Source organism: Vidua chalybeata, chromosome 3 (assembly GCF_026979565.1).
Source record: "Vidua chalybeata isolate OUT-0048 chromosome 3, bVidCha1 merged haplotype, whole genome shotgun sequence".
NCBI lineage: Eukaryota > Metazoa > Chordata > Aves > Passeriformes > Viduidae > Vidua > Vidua chalybeata.
In genome coordinates, this window is record NC_071532.1 from 98,399,712 (window position 1) to 98,417,175 (window position 17,464).

At 41.9% G+C, this 17,464-nt stretch overlaps 1 protein-coding gene across 1 annotated transcript in view; it reads left to right on the forward strand.

The window, feature by feature from the left end:
- The first annotated feature begins 16,647 nt into the window (after positions 1-16,647).
- TAF1B (TATA-box binding protein associated factor, RNA polymerase I subunit B) overlaps positions 16,648-17,464 on the forward strand; it is a 45,749-nt gene continuing 44,932 nt past the window's right edge. Inside the window, exon 1 of the mRNA XM_053938714.1 lies at positions 16,648-16,734. Coding sequence (XP_053794689.1) covers positions 16,717-16,734 — 18 coding nt within the window. The 5' untranslated portion in view covers positions 16,648-16,716. The remainder of the gene's footprint in view (positions 16,735-17,464) is intronic.

A 17,464-nucleotide genomic window follows, 5' to 3' on the forward strand; every position in this document is an offset into this window, starting at 1 on the left:
AAATTAAGAAGATTGGGTCAAAAATGGGATGGAAGCCAGTGAGTTTGTGAATTATCCTTGTAGGAAAATGTAGTCCTGTCCATTGTACTGAGGACAAAAATAGAATGAGAATTATTTCTATACTTGCAGCTTGTCCAAAATAATATTAATGACAGAACATTTATCAGGCTTTCATTGTGTGTAAAGGCATGGAAAATTTTAGTTGTTCTAAGCATATAGGTTTGAAGCAAAGAAAGGGAACTATTTTCAACAGCTATAAATGAGTCTTCACTTTTGTGGAGCACTATTCAACCAGCTCTGACAATTCTCCCCATGAAAACACTTGTATTGACCTAACAGCTTCAACACCCAGCTAAGGCTTTCTTCATTGCAATAGGCAAAGCAAGGGTCATCACTACAAATATGTGACACTCAGGAAATTACAGAGCTTTAGTAAAAAGAAAATAAATCCCACCTTTTAAATCAAGAAGCTTTTGTGACCATTTGTGTTTCCATATATGCTGATTCTGTACACTGGGCCAAAAACATCTTTACATCCCCAGTCTTAAAGCCAAAGAGGTATCTGTAACACATAAAGCACAGCTCCATGTTGCTATTGGAATGAAAGCTTCACCAAGCTGCCAAAAATAAAAATAAAATGAACCCCCACTCTACAATGTATTTCTGTGTTCCAAACGGTAGTGAGAGATGACAAATAGCTGGCAAAGCAGCAATCCATTCAATCAATAGATAAACTACATTAATTCCAGCAGAAGCCTGGAGAATGCCATTATGGAAAAATAAAGCACAGTCACTGAGGCACCTCCTGCAGTCAATCATACCACACATTTAAGGCAATTCTGCTCTTCATGGGTTCAGGGAAAGTTAACTAGAAATTAAAAAATACATGGAAGACATACAAAACAGCCGCCTCTGCAAGCAAGATTTTAGGACTTGACTGAAGGTTAATCCAGATCAGTGTTTATGGAACAGAGTTTTATGGCTGGGCTCTTCTGTTGCAGCTTTACAAGCAGTAAATTCAGAAATACAGAATAAATGCGGAGACTGTGTAGCCCATAGCCCCCTCTCTGACTCACAGCCAGCAGAGTTGCCTGCTCCATGGGATTTACCATGTCTGGATTCAGCTGTCAGAGAAGACTGAGTATGTATGGGAGATGGGAACAGGTAAACCTCCCCCAGGGACCCTGGGAACCCCCAGGGCTGGCTGCCAGGGTGCTGGGCACACTTGTACTGGCAGCTAAACCACACTAAGCTCCCAGATGGACAATGGGATTTAAAAATCTGCCCAAACAGTAACAGTATGTAGCCCTGGACAGATTTAAAAGAAATATTTGTTTCTCTCTTTGCACTCTGCTTAAAAGGAGTCTTCCAAACTACCTACTTTGGCAAAGTTCTTTTCCCTAGGAGAAGGATCATAGTCCCTTCTTGATGTTTGCCTCAAGAAAACTATGTGTAAACTGGAAATTATCAAAAATCCTTACACTTCCAAACTCACAAAGCAAATCAATGTAATAATAAGAAGAATAAATCAATAATAATAATTAGAAGAATAAACCTTAGACTGATAAAAACACTGGGAAGCCAAATATATTAAAGAAGTGGCTGCTTATAGTCCAGCATTGAAACAGCAGATACACGCCCACAATATTTCAAATGTGTGATGAATTATCTACTGTCACTCACTGCAGTACAATCCAGATAAACCAATGATGTGTTTAACGGGACAGTGGCATGAAAGCAATATTGGAATTCAACTAAAGAAAAAATTCAAAATGACAGTAGAGGATTACATTTCCATTGATACTTCATTCATCAATGATTGGGGTAGTTACCTGCACCCCAGTAAGCCCCTGAGCTATTTATATGCAAGAAAGCTGAACCCTTAGAAACACGTAATTTGAAACCCCTATTCATACAGAAAGGTCTTTGTTAAGGACAAGCCATGAGATTTTCCACGAGGATGTAAACCTGTACATACACCTCAAGAGAATTCTAAAACGTTTGGTCAAGTGCAAGTAACAAATTATCTGAGTACAATGGGATAAACAGGGTGTTCTGAAGATAGTGGCATTGCATCAGGTAGGAATTCAGCCCAGTTCCATTATTTAGAAATATGGCAAATAATTGATTACTGTAACCATTAGCTTAGGGGCTCAATTAAAAAATATTTATGCAGCTGTTTCTGCTAAATGTGGTTTATCAGTAGAATGTCAGTGGGTATGAATGATGTAATTTCAAATCATTATAAATTTAATGGTGTGTTCAAGGATAAATAAACCTGTATAAGGCAATATATGTTACTAATGTGATTCGTTGATTTTTTACTAGGAGGCATCCAATATATTTATTAGAAATGCAAGAATTTGTTTACTTGATAGTTTAACTGCCTCAGAATAAAAAGCGGAATTATTATGAAAAGGCTTTGAAGAACACATTAATACTTTGTGATCTATTAGGTACACAATTTGATGTGAAAAAAGGATATTTCTAAAAACAATATGCCATAAGCATCTTTATTTGCATTGCTTGGAAGTAACACAGTGTCATTTTATATTGAAGAGTGTGTTGGGAGACCTCAACTTGCATCTCTCTTGCCAGGTGCAGCTTCCATCTCCAGAAGAGGTTCACTTTGAGAACAACCCTCTGTTACAGCCCCCACAATGTCCTGGGATGCCTCTGAGGAGGTGACTTTAGTGGAAAGAAGGACATTGCTTTTGCCATTCCATTGGCTAAGATGCTGGAAAGGGTTTTGGCAAGACCTGGGAAGGAAGTGGACTCTGTTTCAAGCAGTCTGGTTCCCTTGCCATCCTTACTACCTGAACCAACCAAAGGGAGCTGTACAGAGAAGAACTGAAGCTCTCCTCCCGATTCAAATCTTGCACATCTTCTCCAAATGCTGCTTCTGCTCATCAACCTATATTTCCCTGCTGAATGCTGTAATCTTACATTAATGAGACAGCATGATTTTTTTCTACCTAATTCATTGTCTCACCATAATACAAAGGTGCTTGTCTGCAGACTGAGATGAGATGACACGTGAGATGACACAGCTCTAACCAGCAGTAAATGTAGGAGCTGTTGCATGCACATGGCTTAGTCACTCCATCAGTATTTTAGGATGTGTGTTTCTCCACAGTGCTAAAATGCAAAGGTTCCACCATAACTAATAGTCCTGAGGCTGCACCTTTTTTTCCCAGCATAGAGAGAATAATTTATGTATCTTATATTGCTTGTGGGAGTGAAACTAGAAGTAGGTGCCCACATACAGACACTTCCTCACTGCTTCTCATTCTCTGAATTATTTTTTATTTTTCTTATATTTTATACGGCAAATTTTCTGATATCTATTAAGCTTTTGCTTCAAGAGTATCACCAGACCTCCCACAGCTGTTATTTATTAAGGACACAGAAAACACTGGTTGTATTTACAGCTCTGATGGCCGCCAGCCAGCCTTGCAGCTTCGCTTCAGGGCTGGGCACAACTGCACAAGTTCTGCAAATCAGGGCTACATTTGAAAGCCTGAAAACTCCTTTGCACTGTTTGTATTTGTTTCACCATATTTATTCCCTCGAACTTGGCAACCAATCACGTAAATGTGTAGAAGTATCGACTTTATTGGCAGGCAATCTGTGTTAAACAAGGCAACATAATCATACCAGCCTCGCTGCAGTGCAGCAGCCAGACCTAGCTTCTGTTACAGCATGGAGAGCTCCCTAGCTGTTTTGTTCTTGAGAAACACTGGTAAGTGGTTTAAAAGTGTACAGTGTGTATCTATACTCATGTTTTATAAACTGTAATATGAAAAGAAGTACCAGTGTAGGGGATGGGAAAGGGGAACAGGGTTTCCTTGGGACAGGTTTGACAGCAGTTACTGCAGCAAGGGAAGGTACATCAGCAATACCATGTGTTGTAGCAAACCTCCACAGAACCCTGCTTTCATCTAGCCAGCACTAAGGGTGCTTAGAAAAGGAAATGGGAACTGATATGAGAATCTTTTCCACTTTTTCAGACAGAGAACTGCAAACTGTAGTAGTTTTTTGAACTATCATAGGCCCTACACTATACACATGAATGCACGCAATTATGGGAATATGGGTATAGTGTTTCAGTGGCTCCTATCACTTTGGGATTTGTTTATCACACTGCTCACTTCAGGCATGTAACCCAAATTTCATCCAAATTATTGAAAGTAGGAGCTTTATTATAGATGTTCTTAATAAGCTGAAATTAGAGGAATGTATTTCCTGAGTGTGGGTGCTATTGGCACCAAGAGCCTACCATGCAGAAGCCCAAGCACAAGTGAATTTGGGTAGACTATATCACAGAATAATAGAATCTCCTGAGTTGGAAGGGACCCCCAAGGGTTATTGAAGTCCAACTCCTGGTCCTGCAAACAACAAACCCAAGAGTCCCACCACATGCCCAAATGCATTGTCCAAATACTTCTTGAGCTGTGTCGGGCTTGGTGTTGTGACCACTTCCTTGAGGAGCTTGTTTCACTGCCCAGCCACCCTCTAGGTGAAGAACCTTTTTCTGATATCTAACTTACACAACTTCATGCTGCTAATCATGTGAGATCCTAAATACATCTGACACCTCAACACAGCTGGACAGATGTCTCCTGCCTCAGCAGCCTCCATGTCAGAGCACCCATCAGGTCTTCCCCAGCACTGGGATACGGGTGACTGTCACTGTTGCTTCTCAGCCACCAACAGCTTTTCCATTCAGCAATATCTGAGTTTAGATAAGAGATAAGAGTAAGAAGGAAGCTGCAAAGGGCTGTCAGCTGTTCTTAGAGGGTCCTATAGTGAAAATCCTCAGTTAAGACATTACCTCCTTCAGGTGCTTCACTTTGTGTGTTTGGAGTTAAAAGGCTACTGATAAGACTCACTAGGAGACAAAAGGAGTTAGCACTCCTGAGAAGGGCACGGAAGGTGAATGGAAAAGAGGACCCAGCTTGTCATATACATTCTGTAAACAACAGTTTCCTGCCTGCTCGCTGTGAACTGACCACAGCGACCACATCTCCAATGAACCTCATGCTCTCCTGATGATAAGCATCCCAGAGAGAAAGAACATGACATACCATAAGGTTCAGTGACAATCAAAATGTGATTCATAAATGGAGAGTTTCAAAAAGAACTAGCAAACATGAATTTTTCTATATTTTTCTGCCTCAGAAAAAGACTGAGAAACATATTCCGTCTTTTCTGGATCTAGTGAGAATGTTCTTCATACCATTCTGAGCTAGGCCCAGAAAATGTTTAAACTATGTGTAAACCCATCCTCAAGCCCTGCTTCTTAATCCAAGACATTCCCTGAATGTGATGTTTGAGTGGAGCGCTGTGACAATTGCAGCTATATATTAAATATTGAGATATATAAATAGTTGATTTTACTTCTTTTCAGTCTCCTCAGGTATTACTTTACCTTCCTTAATGATTAAGTCTTTGGAGCCAGGAGCGCATAGCAGCATTTGTACGGAAAGCGCCAGGCAAAACCAGGGAGAAGCAGTGTAGTGGCTCTGCCAGCCTGGCACACCCCAGCAGCATCTCCCCAGACACTGGGGAGTGCTCTGCAGCAGCTGCTCAGCACCTGCGTGGGACACCCAGATCATTGACATCAGGATTGCTGTGAAGCCCTGGATCATATTGACCACCTTGGTTTTTTTTCATAGCCAGAATGGGAAATAAATAAAATAAATTAATTTTAGCTGTTCTTTCTCTTGGTGATTACACCCTATCCAAGGAGTGATGGAGACATAAGGATGGAGAGCTCAGACATGAGTGCAGGTCTCTGATCTGTTTGACAGGTTGGAAGCTCTCTGCTACCCAGCAGAGAGCACTTTTTCCTCCACAAGGGTAATTCTAGGCTAGACTGCTTTGTTTCCCTGTGTGCTACAGAGCTACTCCGCCATGTATGTTCTCCTGTGTGGGTGGAGATAATCTCTGTGCCGTTGCCAGCACATTCTTAACTCTTTTGAAGCTAAGGGTCACATATGAGTACTTTCTGTCACTGTCAGCCCATGCTTCAAAGTTATTTCAGACTTGCTTTGTGAATGGATTATTTTAACATACTTTACTATATAATTTTGTTGAAAGGACCTTCCTGCAAGTTTGGAAATAACAAAGCAAAGTAAATAATGTGTTGTTTTTTCTCATGGGTTTGAGAATGAATAAGTGTGGAAAGTGGGCAGATTTTCACTTCAGATGTTATTTCTGCACCAGTTTCATGTATTCACCTTGCATATGCAGATCTTTTGTTTGACAGGAAAATGGTTGCACTGGGCTGCAGTAGAGAATAAAATACAGAAAATTTCTCACTATCATGGCAAAGTTTGAGGTATCTCAAAGATGGCCACCCTGAAATTTCAAAGCTCATGTGCCAGGCCCTAAGTATCAGGGAACTATCTCAAATTTCTTTGGAGAAGATGACGTGGATTTTGAAGATGTTTCCAAGACCTTTTTGGGTGTAGATAAGGGAAACTGTGGTAGCCTCACATTTGGAATGTAGTTGCTGATACAGAAGTTCTCATCCTATATCTATTTTACTTTTCTGTTCCCCTTCCATTGCCCTACCCCATCACTGCTCCACATACCCATCCAGCCCCAGGTGTGCTCCTTGGCCTGATCAGGGAGACCACAAAACTCCAGAGAGAGGGGAAGAGAACACAGGCTCCCTTATTCCACCCTCCCAGGTCTATATTTGCACAGAAAGACAAGAAGGAAGACAGTTAGAGGCAACCTGAAACAGATGGGCTCTTCCGACTGAGCTCCTCTACCTGGGAGGTTCACCAAGCTACGGCTCAGTAGGACTGACAGCAAGTGCAGCCTCCAGTATCCAGGCCAGCAGCACCACACAGGATGAGCTATTGCCTAATACTGTATGTTTTCACAGGAAAGTGAAAAAGATTGAAATCTGTATGAGCTAGGGAAAAACATTTTGACCACCTGACATGTTTACAATTTTGAGCCAGACAACTATTTCACTGTGGATTTAAAAAAAAAAAAAACCATTGCCCACAAAAGTTTTTCTTACCTTTTTTCTCACCATTTCCATTGTCCAACAGAAGAAAATTTATGAAAATGAGAAAAACATTTCCCTGTCACCATCCCCCAATTTATTTTTTCAAACCTTTATGTATCTACTTTGGCCTTACGTCTCCTTCCCCCATTTTCCTGCCTCTCAAGACAGAAATGCTGATCAGATGGGGTTTCCCTTCCAGACTGAGCCTTGTAGGACTTCTCCCATTTCAAAGATCAGCTCTAGTCCCAGCTAAATTCTATGAGCTACAGGGAAAAAAAACCCAACCAGCTAACAAATGTTGGCGAGACCACAAAATACAGATTGTGTCTGTAGGAGGAATATATTCTCATGCTGGGGAAATACTGAATTTTCACAACATTGAAGCAGATAATCTGGAGGAGGATGGAATTTTTTTCCCTAGCACTCCCTTATACAAATAAACACCGCTGAGAAAACAAACTTGTTTAGGTGAGAGAGGGTTGAGTTAAACAGCGGTATCCATTTGTGGTCACCTAAAGCTGCTTCTATGCAGATTGCTTATCTGTGTTTACTGCTCTAAATTGCCTAAATGGTGTGAGCAATTCTGGGGATGGGTGGATGTTGTTTATGCAGTTGTTTAGGTTTGTTTGCCCTTGTCTTATGGACCGGGATAGACGAAAATAAGATTCCTGGTCTGACTTTGAGATCTCCTTTTTCTTCCTTTCTGATGATTGTGAAGGATACTTAAAGTACATTAGAATTTTAAAATCAGTAAATTATCCCTTCCCTATCTTGTGTATACTCTTGAATTAGCATGTAGTGCCTTATGTATGTGGCTACAAAGTAGAAATAGAATAAAGATGGTGAAGGCACCAGTAATTTGGGCACGTGGCCTTTTTACCACACATTATATTCATGTGAGAAAGCACATATCTCTTTAGCTACCATAAAAAAAAAAAATCCCTGAGTAAAATCAAGACCCAAGTTCCTATGCCATGAGGCCACATGATTCCCCACGCTACCTTCAGACTGTGAGAAGACCACTAAGCAAAGGTGACTTTATTACACAGAAACGTGCTGGATTTTCCTCTGGGCAAGGGTGGGATTCCCAGAGCACTTCCTATGTTGGGGATTTGCATCCCACCTTCCTGTTTTCAAAGTATCTTCTGAGTAAAACTCATTTAAAGAGTCGCTTTAGGTAGGCAGCAAGGATAGGGAAAGAGAATTACTATTTTTTTAAAAGCTGTATAGCCAAAGTAAAAGATTTTCTGTGTGCAGACTGAACCAAGAAGGGGAGGCTGTAAGGAAATTATTACTTAAAAGTTCTTCACCTGCCAGGAACAGAAAAGCAGGAATAAATAAATAAAAAATAAATAAGTAAACAAATAACAAAGACATGGCAGGGAGCGAAATCCCTGATGCAATAGTAAGCTATCGCTCCAGAATAACGTGCTGCAGGATTATGAGTTGATCTGACTAAGACAACTCGTGGTGTGCAGATCTACAGATCCATCTGCAAGTGGCGACAGTGATACTTCTGTTTCCCAAGGGCGAGCTAAGCCTAAATACAATCTTTTGGCATAATTGCTGCTGTATGCACTCATACACCTAGCCTGGGTCAGTGTCCAAGTGGATATGATCAAAAATCCATTGAAATGGGTGAGAAAATTTCCACTGTCTTTTAACAAGTTTTGTGTGGGATCTTGAAGCTTATACTTTAATGAAGAGCCAAACAACTTTATGATTAAAAACAGAAAAACAACCACTGCAGGAATACAATCAGTACTTTTAATGGCATGAAAAGGCCACCAGATGGACAACTTTCAATCATAATTAAATTGCTGTCCTCAAGTAGAAACAACACTGTTAAAAAACCATTAAGTTTTAAGATGAAACATAAAAAGCTGAAAATAACATGACTCATCCCTGGCTTTCTTCTTATTGCACAAAAGCCGTTAAAATTTGGCTTCATCACTTTTCTCCTAATTATAATGTATGATTCCTTTGTCACTGTGAAATGCACCTGCTTAAGCTAAACATTTCTTAGAACTGTACTGATAAAGCAGGGCTGAAACACAACTTGGAGTACTCTAACAGGTCCTCACAGAGTTGCAGGTGCATCCTGACTTTCTGCACTTTTGATGTCCCCATCATGTAATTAATAACTAAAACAAAGATGTGCAGAAATAGGTTTAGATTAGAAATTAGGAAGAAATTCTTTCCTGTGAGGGTGTTGAGACACTGGAACAGGTTGCCAGAGAACCTGTGGATGCTGCATCACTAAAAGTGTTCAAGGCCAGGTCAGATGGGGCTCTGAGCAAACTGCCTTAGTGAAAGGTGTCCCTGCCCATGGCAGGGGGTTGGAACTGGACAGTCTTTAAAGTCTGGTCCAACCCAAACCATTCTGTGATTCTGTAATGATTTTATGATTCATCATTGAAGGAGCAAAGCTTTCCTCTGTGACCTTTCTGTGTATCTACAGAAAAAAAAAGTTCTTTTAAGTATATTATGTAGTGGTGAGACAAAAGCAAGAACCATCACAGCTCCATCCTTTGGTCATTAAGGTCTATTTAGTACCACCACCATGACAAATACCCCAATGCACTGGTGAGCTCAAAACAGCAATGAGCCTTGCTGAGACACAATATGTTCTAGGTCTGTAACTTACAGACTTAATCAAGTTTTGAATAGGGATGGTGACCTTTTCTTTCTTTGGAAAGAAAGGGACAGAAAAATAGATGGTGAGAAATAGAGGGAAAAAAACCATTGGGGAAATGAGATTGTAAATCAAAGCAGAGCTATGCCTCAACTTAACTATATTTTCATTTTTATTAATAGCACCCTCTACTATGTTTTATAGCCTACCCTTTAAAAAATAGTTCACAAATTGCAGGGGGTGCTATAAATTTAATTGCAATTCTTTTTAGTATCGTAGTTAGAACAGAAAATTTATCTTTCTAAACTCTGCTCTTAAACTCCATGAACCTGCATATGTATTTACAATAAAAACTATCATAAAAACTGTGTATTATGGGTGGGGAATAGAAATTGAGAAACAATATTCTATTCTTTATTTTAAGGGTGTATTAAATACTATTCTTGGTTTAATTTTCTTCACAGAAAATTCACTTTGCCAGGACCATGTCTAGTTTAGAACAGCATTTATCAAACATCCTTTGTAACCTTGAACATGCATGTTGGTTTTGAAGAGTACAGCACCCTGGCTAGGGTGATCCTACTGGTTCTTCTGGATTCTCCTGAATGTTGCTATGTTCCCTTCTTGACAGAGACAACTTGAAAAGTGCAGACTTGAGACCAAAGCTTGGGAACATTCTGAAAATAGGGGAGTGCATTCTACTTATTTCTATTTCTTCTAGATGTGGCTCCCCTTCACCTCTACTTACTATAATGTGGAATCATCTATCATAGTTCTTTTGGAACAAACATTGAAAACCTGCTATCCATGTACCATGGCCTCTTGGAAGCATGATGGAATGAAGTATGACAGGAAAAGTTGCAGACTTTTTTTGAGATTTCTATAGTTTTGAAATCAGAAGTTGTTGACTCCTTGCCATAGCCTTGTGGTATCTTTTTATGAATTTTCTCCTACTACCACATGTCATCCTATAAGTGGTTACAGTTAAATTACTGGGGAAAAAATTAATCCAGTCTGAAACAACTATTAATGATACCCATACATGTCTCCTGTTTACCAAAACAACATTTGAACAAAGGGGAAAACTGAACTCTATTAAGCATAAAGGATATGCTAGGTTTGTCTGTCAAGACTTGGTCTAAAAAGAATGAACTCTCAGGTTGCTTTCACATTCTACTTGCTTTGTACCATGCTTTGGGATATTAGTGACTGTTTGGCTAACAAAGATTTTGAAAGTAGTATCTGTTCTGAAATTTAATTTAACTTCAAGCTCTGCTAGTGTGTAACTAATTTTTAAAAATTCCAAAACTTAAAATTCTCTCAGCAGAAAATGGGTAAAACATGTATCACAGTTGTATCATGATTCAATAACTAGACTGATTATCAGTGGACTATGAATCATTTGCCTCAGCACTGGCTTCTCTAGCACCTGGAGAATGATTTGAGCATCACAGTCCTGTTTTGTTTTGGTTTTGGGGGGTGTTTTTTGTGGTTTTTTTTTTTGTTTTGTTTTGTTTGCTTTTGTTTGGGTTTAGTTTTGGTTTTGTTTTGTTTTGAGTTTCTTCAGATACTTAAGGTCTACAGCCCAGAGAGACTTTGAGAAATTTGTCCTTACATAAAATACATTTTTAAGGTATCATCTAATGTACTGAGGATAAAGTTGCTGCTGCATAAAGGTCTTGGAAAAGACGAAGAAGATTTGGAAAAAAGCAAATACCTTTTTCTTTTGCAAGATCACATGCTGGTATCCACATATTGGTACTGACAAGCAGCACAGAGTCCACTATGAGGAGTGATGGGAAAGAAATGGTAAATAAAACATTTCATAGTCCATGCTGCAGCCTCAGAGACTGAGAAGTAAAGACTGCTCTTTACTTAAGTCTCACTTAAGTTATCCCATTTTTGCTATTTCTCTGGTTATGGAGTATTTGAACTCTGGCAATCCTAATTCTCTATGTTAATAAATGACTGCAGAAGAAAATAAACCTGTGACAGAAATCTACACGTAATGATTCCAAAACTTAACAGCATTTTTGAGGGCTTAATTAATTATATGTGAAAAATGCCCTGTGAGCAACACCCCCACACAACAAGGCTGCATAGGTCATAGTGAGTACCTCACTTTGCTTCCCTGATTCTGCTGCTTTCTGCATTTTTCGGACAGTTTTACATTCCTACCTGCCACTGCCCACAAATACATTTCTTTGCCACCCAGTCTTAGTCAGCAGAGGAGTTCTGTGATGCACTGTGCACTAAATATGCACAGACATGTGCATGGTGCATGTTTCCCAGACTGACAATCTCCAGGATCACATTGTATCTGGATTTCTAGCGGTGAGTAGCTGTTCCCAGCCGTATTTTTTGGAACCCCTTTGTGAATCCCAGCTCCACAAGGTGGCTCTCGATTCCTTTAAAAATACCATTGCTTTTGTGGATTAAGTGTTTCTCAGAATGATCTTGAGAACAATCTATGCTCTATGGATGCATAATGCTACAGTGGAAGCCAAGATCCCCTTTAGTATGTAGCATATTTTTCTTTCAGTAAAGCTGAAAACTAGACAAAGTCTGACACTACTGAAGTATTACAATTTGAAGGAAGATTTCATGTCAACTGCTCAATAAAATCTGAAAAAAACAAGAAAATAAAAGCATTATAGATGCCTTTGTGAAATGGGCCATTCAAATGCTCACTGCCTGCTCTGTTCCTTTGTGGCTTCTCTCCTACAAGTGTCCTTCCCCTACTCCATACCTCTGTAGGATCAGGTTAACACAGTCCCCAGGTATTGAGGGGTGCAATCTGAGAGCATGGACAGCAGGAGGGCAGTGTGGTGCTCCTCAGGAAAGACATCTTGTCTTTGAAGGCCAGGACACACTACGAGGTGTTTACTTGACTTCAGCCAGGACTTCAGCATCCCCAGGAAGATCTCCCAAATCCCTCTGTGGCTGGCCTTGTGCTAGCATGGCCTCCCTGAGTTTTGCCTGCTAGAGCAGCTCATCTGAATGCGAGGTCCTGCCCTGAGGTCTGTGTCTCCAAACCCACTGGCTGGGTGACCACGCAGCTGATCACCAGCTCCCTGGGGCTGGGAGAGCCACAGCTGAACCTGGGGCGGGACTGTGGCACCACAGTAACTCTGCGAGGTGGGCTGGGCTGCAGCACATGTGCAAAGCAAAGGCTGATGATGTGAACCCCAAACTTAGTGCCTAAGACTGGATCAGTTTGCCCTCCCTCTTGGGTACAATATTGCTGCTTTTGGTAATAAAAAATTCAAATTCCTGTTGCTTACATCTTAGGAAAATGCTGAGAAAACCTGAGTAAACTTTGGGGAAAAAAAGATTATTTGCTTTCTGGTAATTTGTATGTTTGAGGTCATATTTTTAGGTTTTCCACAACAGGGACAGAAATTTATTTAACTAGTAAAATTTGAAAGCTGAAGCTGTATAACAAACGCTATCGCAAGGCAATGCTGGGTGTGTCTAAGCTGTAACATTAAATTCATTCTTCTTGTCGCTTCCTTCAAAGCTGTGCTGAGCTCAGCCCCTCCCTGGTTATCCTTCCCTGCCGAGCTTGCTGTAACCCCCACGCCTTGCTGCTGTTCCCACCTTTGTCCTTGCACAACTTGCTGCACCTTTGCCTCCACTGCTGGCCCAGCTTCTCCCCCTGACCCCTTCTACAGCGTGGTCTCTAAAGATGAGTTGGAGTGAAGCCATCTGCTTCTTGTTCTCCTAATTTTTCTTTTGTTTTCTGTCTGCCTTTAAACATGCGTTCTTCCATGGAAAGATGGTGCAGAGATGAAATTTTGCGTGTTAATAACTGTGTGCATTCCCCATAAACTTCAATCTGGTAGATCTGCCCTGTGTTCATGTGCACAATCTTTGGGGCAGCTGAGGTTGCTGTTCTGCTCTAACTCTTTGTAGTAGGTGTCTGACAATGGGTAAAGACTCTGGGGAGAATCTCTGCTACAGAAGTTTGTATCCTGAAGCCACCACAATTTCATGAACAGTAGCCCAAAGGACAGGCCAAGGGACATGTCTTTCAGTCCAATATGTATTTTTTTTTACATTTTAACATGCAGAAAGTCTGCAGTCAAGAACCAGAAATGTGATATCAGCAATGGAACTCAGTTCATTAAAAATTCAAATCAATGGAAACAACAGGACGTGTTATTTATCTAAGCCTTGAATCAATCTGACTACTATGCATAATGATCTTAATTAGAAAAGTGAGCCAAAGCAGGAAGACAGTCTGTCTCCCAGCTTTGAAATTATCATACCCCTATCAGTATGCTTGGGTAACTTGTAATTAGGGACAAAGGTTACACATAATTTTATATGCTGAAAAACCGGTTTTATACATGTCATTTCAAAAAATATTTAAGAAATAGTTATAAGACTTGGTAACCTTCTTATACTTTGATTTTTTTGCTACCAGATTAGTAGTCTGCTCTAATTAATTGATGAACTTCCGAAATACCAACAGAAACTTTGCATTTATAGAGAGCCTGGACACTAATAAGTAACTAATAATATTAATATCAGTCTTTGTAGAAGTTCCTTTCCAAAATTTGGTATCTTTTCACATCTGTTTCACCTGCATGGAAAATGCAGCTCAGAGAAGCAGTGTAGGCTGTCCAGCAGCAGAGAGTAAGAGCTCTCCTGTTCAAAAATTTTACTGGCATGTTGCACCAGTATGGCCACAATTATACCTACCCAGCTCCCTGTGCAGAGCCCCACATCTTTCTTCTTTTCCTGCTTATTTTCAACTACTGCCGTTAAATATGAAATGATCAGGTTTTGACAAAATGGCAGTCCTGTGATTACTCTTCCTTTAGTATTTTATGGACAAGTTGTAATTAGAAAACAGAAGACTTAACTCTGAGGTCCTGCCTCATCAAAGCAGTCAGTTCCAAACTTAATTTAAACAAATTCTTCAATTTAGTTAAATCCACTGGGCAGGCCCACTGCCTGCTCACAGCATCGAGTCACACATGAGCACTGCTCTCAGCAGGAGCAATGCCTTATCTTCTGCATTGGAACACACCTCTTCCTCTCTTATCACAGGTACAGATGTGATTTTTTTTTTTCAAGGTAGTATTTAATCTTAGAAATACATTAGAAAAAGATCAAACCTTCTCTGTCACACAAGATGGCCTTGCTTTCCCAGAACAGTATTTCCACAAACAAAAAATATGGAAATTAAAAACACAAGTAGGATCTGTTTCATCAAAGTATTAGCTACATTTCTGTGAGGTTGACAATCACCTTTTTAACATGGCAGGAATTACATGTGTAATTCTCTTTAATGGGTGTTACAAATGTTCAGCCCACACTGAAAAAAGATCACAGTTGGTATGAGTAATAACTTCTTTCTTAAACATAAACAGTTCCCCTCTAGCTCTCTACATCAATGTAACCACAGCTGTCAAGGCAGCCTCACCTCTTTCTATGTATATTTTAACTTTAATTTTTTCCCATGCTTTTGCTTAGTGGACCTTTTTTTTTTTTTAAGGGCCTAAACCTGTTCTCCAATTTTGTGGGCAAATTCACTGCAATAACAGATCTTGGTGTTTAGACGTCTTTAAACATTATTATTAGCATGCAAGAAATTAGAGACCTAGATCAAGATCTGGAGGTTTGGGTGTTGTTTTTTAATTGAAAGTGGATTTCAGATTGTAGTTTCCCTCATTCAAGGATCTCCAAACACTTTTACATAGTTAAATGAGTTTTTGTGGCCTTCTTTACAGACAGCAGCAGCCCCCTTCCCACAGCTTTGGTGCAGCCTTGGTGGTCACCAGCTGGGGCCACCGAGGCAATGCAAGGGTGAGGATGCAGGAGCTCTGTGGAGAGGATGGCAATGGGCTGAGGCTCAGAGGGCACACACAGTCTTAGTCTTAAGCTGCACATGTAGTCAGTCCTAAGATGTTCCAGGGGAGATTTAGGTTGGACATGGGGAAGAATTTATTCACAGAGGTGGTGATTAGGCTTTGGAACGATCTGCCTGGGGATGTGGCAGTGTCACCATCCCTGGAGGTCTCTAAGGAAGGACTGGACATGGTACTGAGTGCCATGGTCTAGTTGACATGGTGGTGGACTCGATGATCTCAGGAGGTCTTTTCCAACCCAACTGATTCTGTGATGGAATGGACCCTCCAGTCCTTGGGACACCCCACATCTCCTTGAAGCTGCCACATCTCCTCCATGGCTGAAGTCATAGAATCATAGAATATTAAGGGGTGGGAAGGGATCCACCGATCACTGAGCCCCAGTGCCCCCTGCCATGGGCAGAGACACCCCCCACCAGACCAGGTTGCCAGGGCCCCCTCTGATGCCTTAAGTTTTAGCTTTCATATTTTCCAGGTTCTGTACTGCATTAGTGTGTAACTCTGAACTTCATATAAAGTGTTAGCAAGCTCTCCTCACAGTTTAGTCAGACAAAACAATCCTTTTCCAGCCCGAGAACCAAGGACATCGTTGCAGCTTCGGGCCCAAAAAGTGTAAACAACAGCGAATTGAGGAGAGCAAACTTGGAGGATGGGACTTCATAACCTGAAGCTGTAATTGGACAATTAACCCCAATATGAAAGTGGACCAAAACTTGTAAAAGTGTAAAAACCTGTGACTCTGAGTCCATCTTGGGTCCATCTTGGGTGGAGCCACAGCCAAGCTCTTGTACTGCCCAGGGTGTATTCTTTGAAGGCCTTTTTAATAAATCCCTACTTTCTTCCTTTAACACAGTCTAGCCTCTGTTCAGGGAGCCTCTCAAGGCATCAATCCAACCCAGGCTTCCAAAGATGCGGCGCCTAAAACCTCCCTGAACAACCTGCTGCAGTGTCTCACCCCCCTCACAGGAAAGACTTTCTTGCTCCCATCTGACGTCCAACACCTGGCCCTACGTCCCCTCAGTGAAGACCCCTTGGAGCGCCCGTGTCCCCTGGGCGCCACGCTCTGCCCCCGAGGCCCGCGGCGGCCCGGAACGCAATCGCCGGGGCCGCGGTTTCCAGGCGGGCCGCGGCGCCGCCCGGCGCGGTTGCCATGGTGCGTCCGGGGCGCGGCCGCCATGGACGAGGAGGACACGGTGGGGCCTGCGGGGTTCGCCGGGCCGGGGGCGCTTCCCCGCCGGGCGGGCAGCGGCTGCGGGCGGCAGGGGGAGAGGGAGAGGGAGAGGCGTCGGCGGGCGCTGCCTGCCCCGGCCTGGTCCTTGCCCTGCCCACACCGGGGCCCGGAGGCGGCGGACGAGGCCCTGCCCGGCCCCTCGGCGTTGGCCGGCGCTCGGTCCCGGCCCGGGATGTGCCGCCGGCCGCTCCTCAGCCGGGCCCGGCGGAGCTGCCCCTCCCCAGCACGCATGTGGGCGTTTCTGGAAACCACTTTTTTTTTACTCTGTCGGTTTCCCTCTTCTCTTTCTCTCTCTGGTTTATCCGGGAACCTCCGGCTCGTGCGGGCTTTCTCTCACCGCGTGTGCTTCTTTGCAGTCCCAGAAATTTGTTTTTCTTTTCGCCTCCCCCTCCAGTTTGCGTCTCCTTTTTAGTTTCTGATGGGTGGTTTTATTTAAAGCCCCGCCACGTGTGTGCGAGGTGTGGATCACCATTCCTCCTGTTCTGACGCTCACACACACGGGAGCTGGCGCTTTACAGCTGCAATTACGTGTTTAGAGTTACCTGCGGCTGATGGCAAGTGCGATGATCACTTGTTACCAGCCAGAGCTAACACAAGGGGTGTAAATTCTCTCCTGTATAAATAATCTCAGAAGCTGGGCAGTAGCCTAGCAATAATGCCATTTATGTTACTTGAGCAATTGTGAAAGTCTT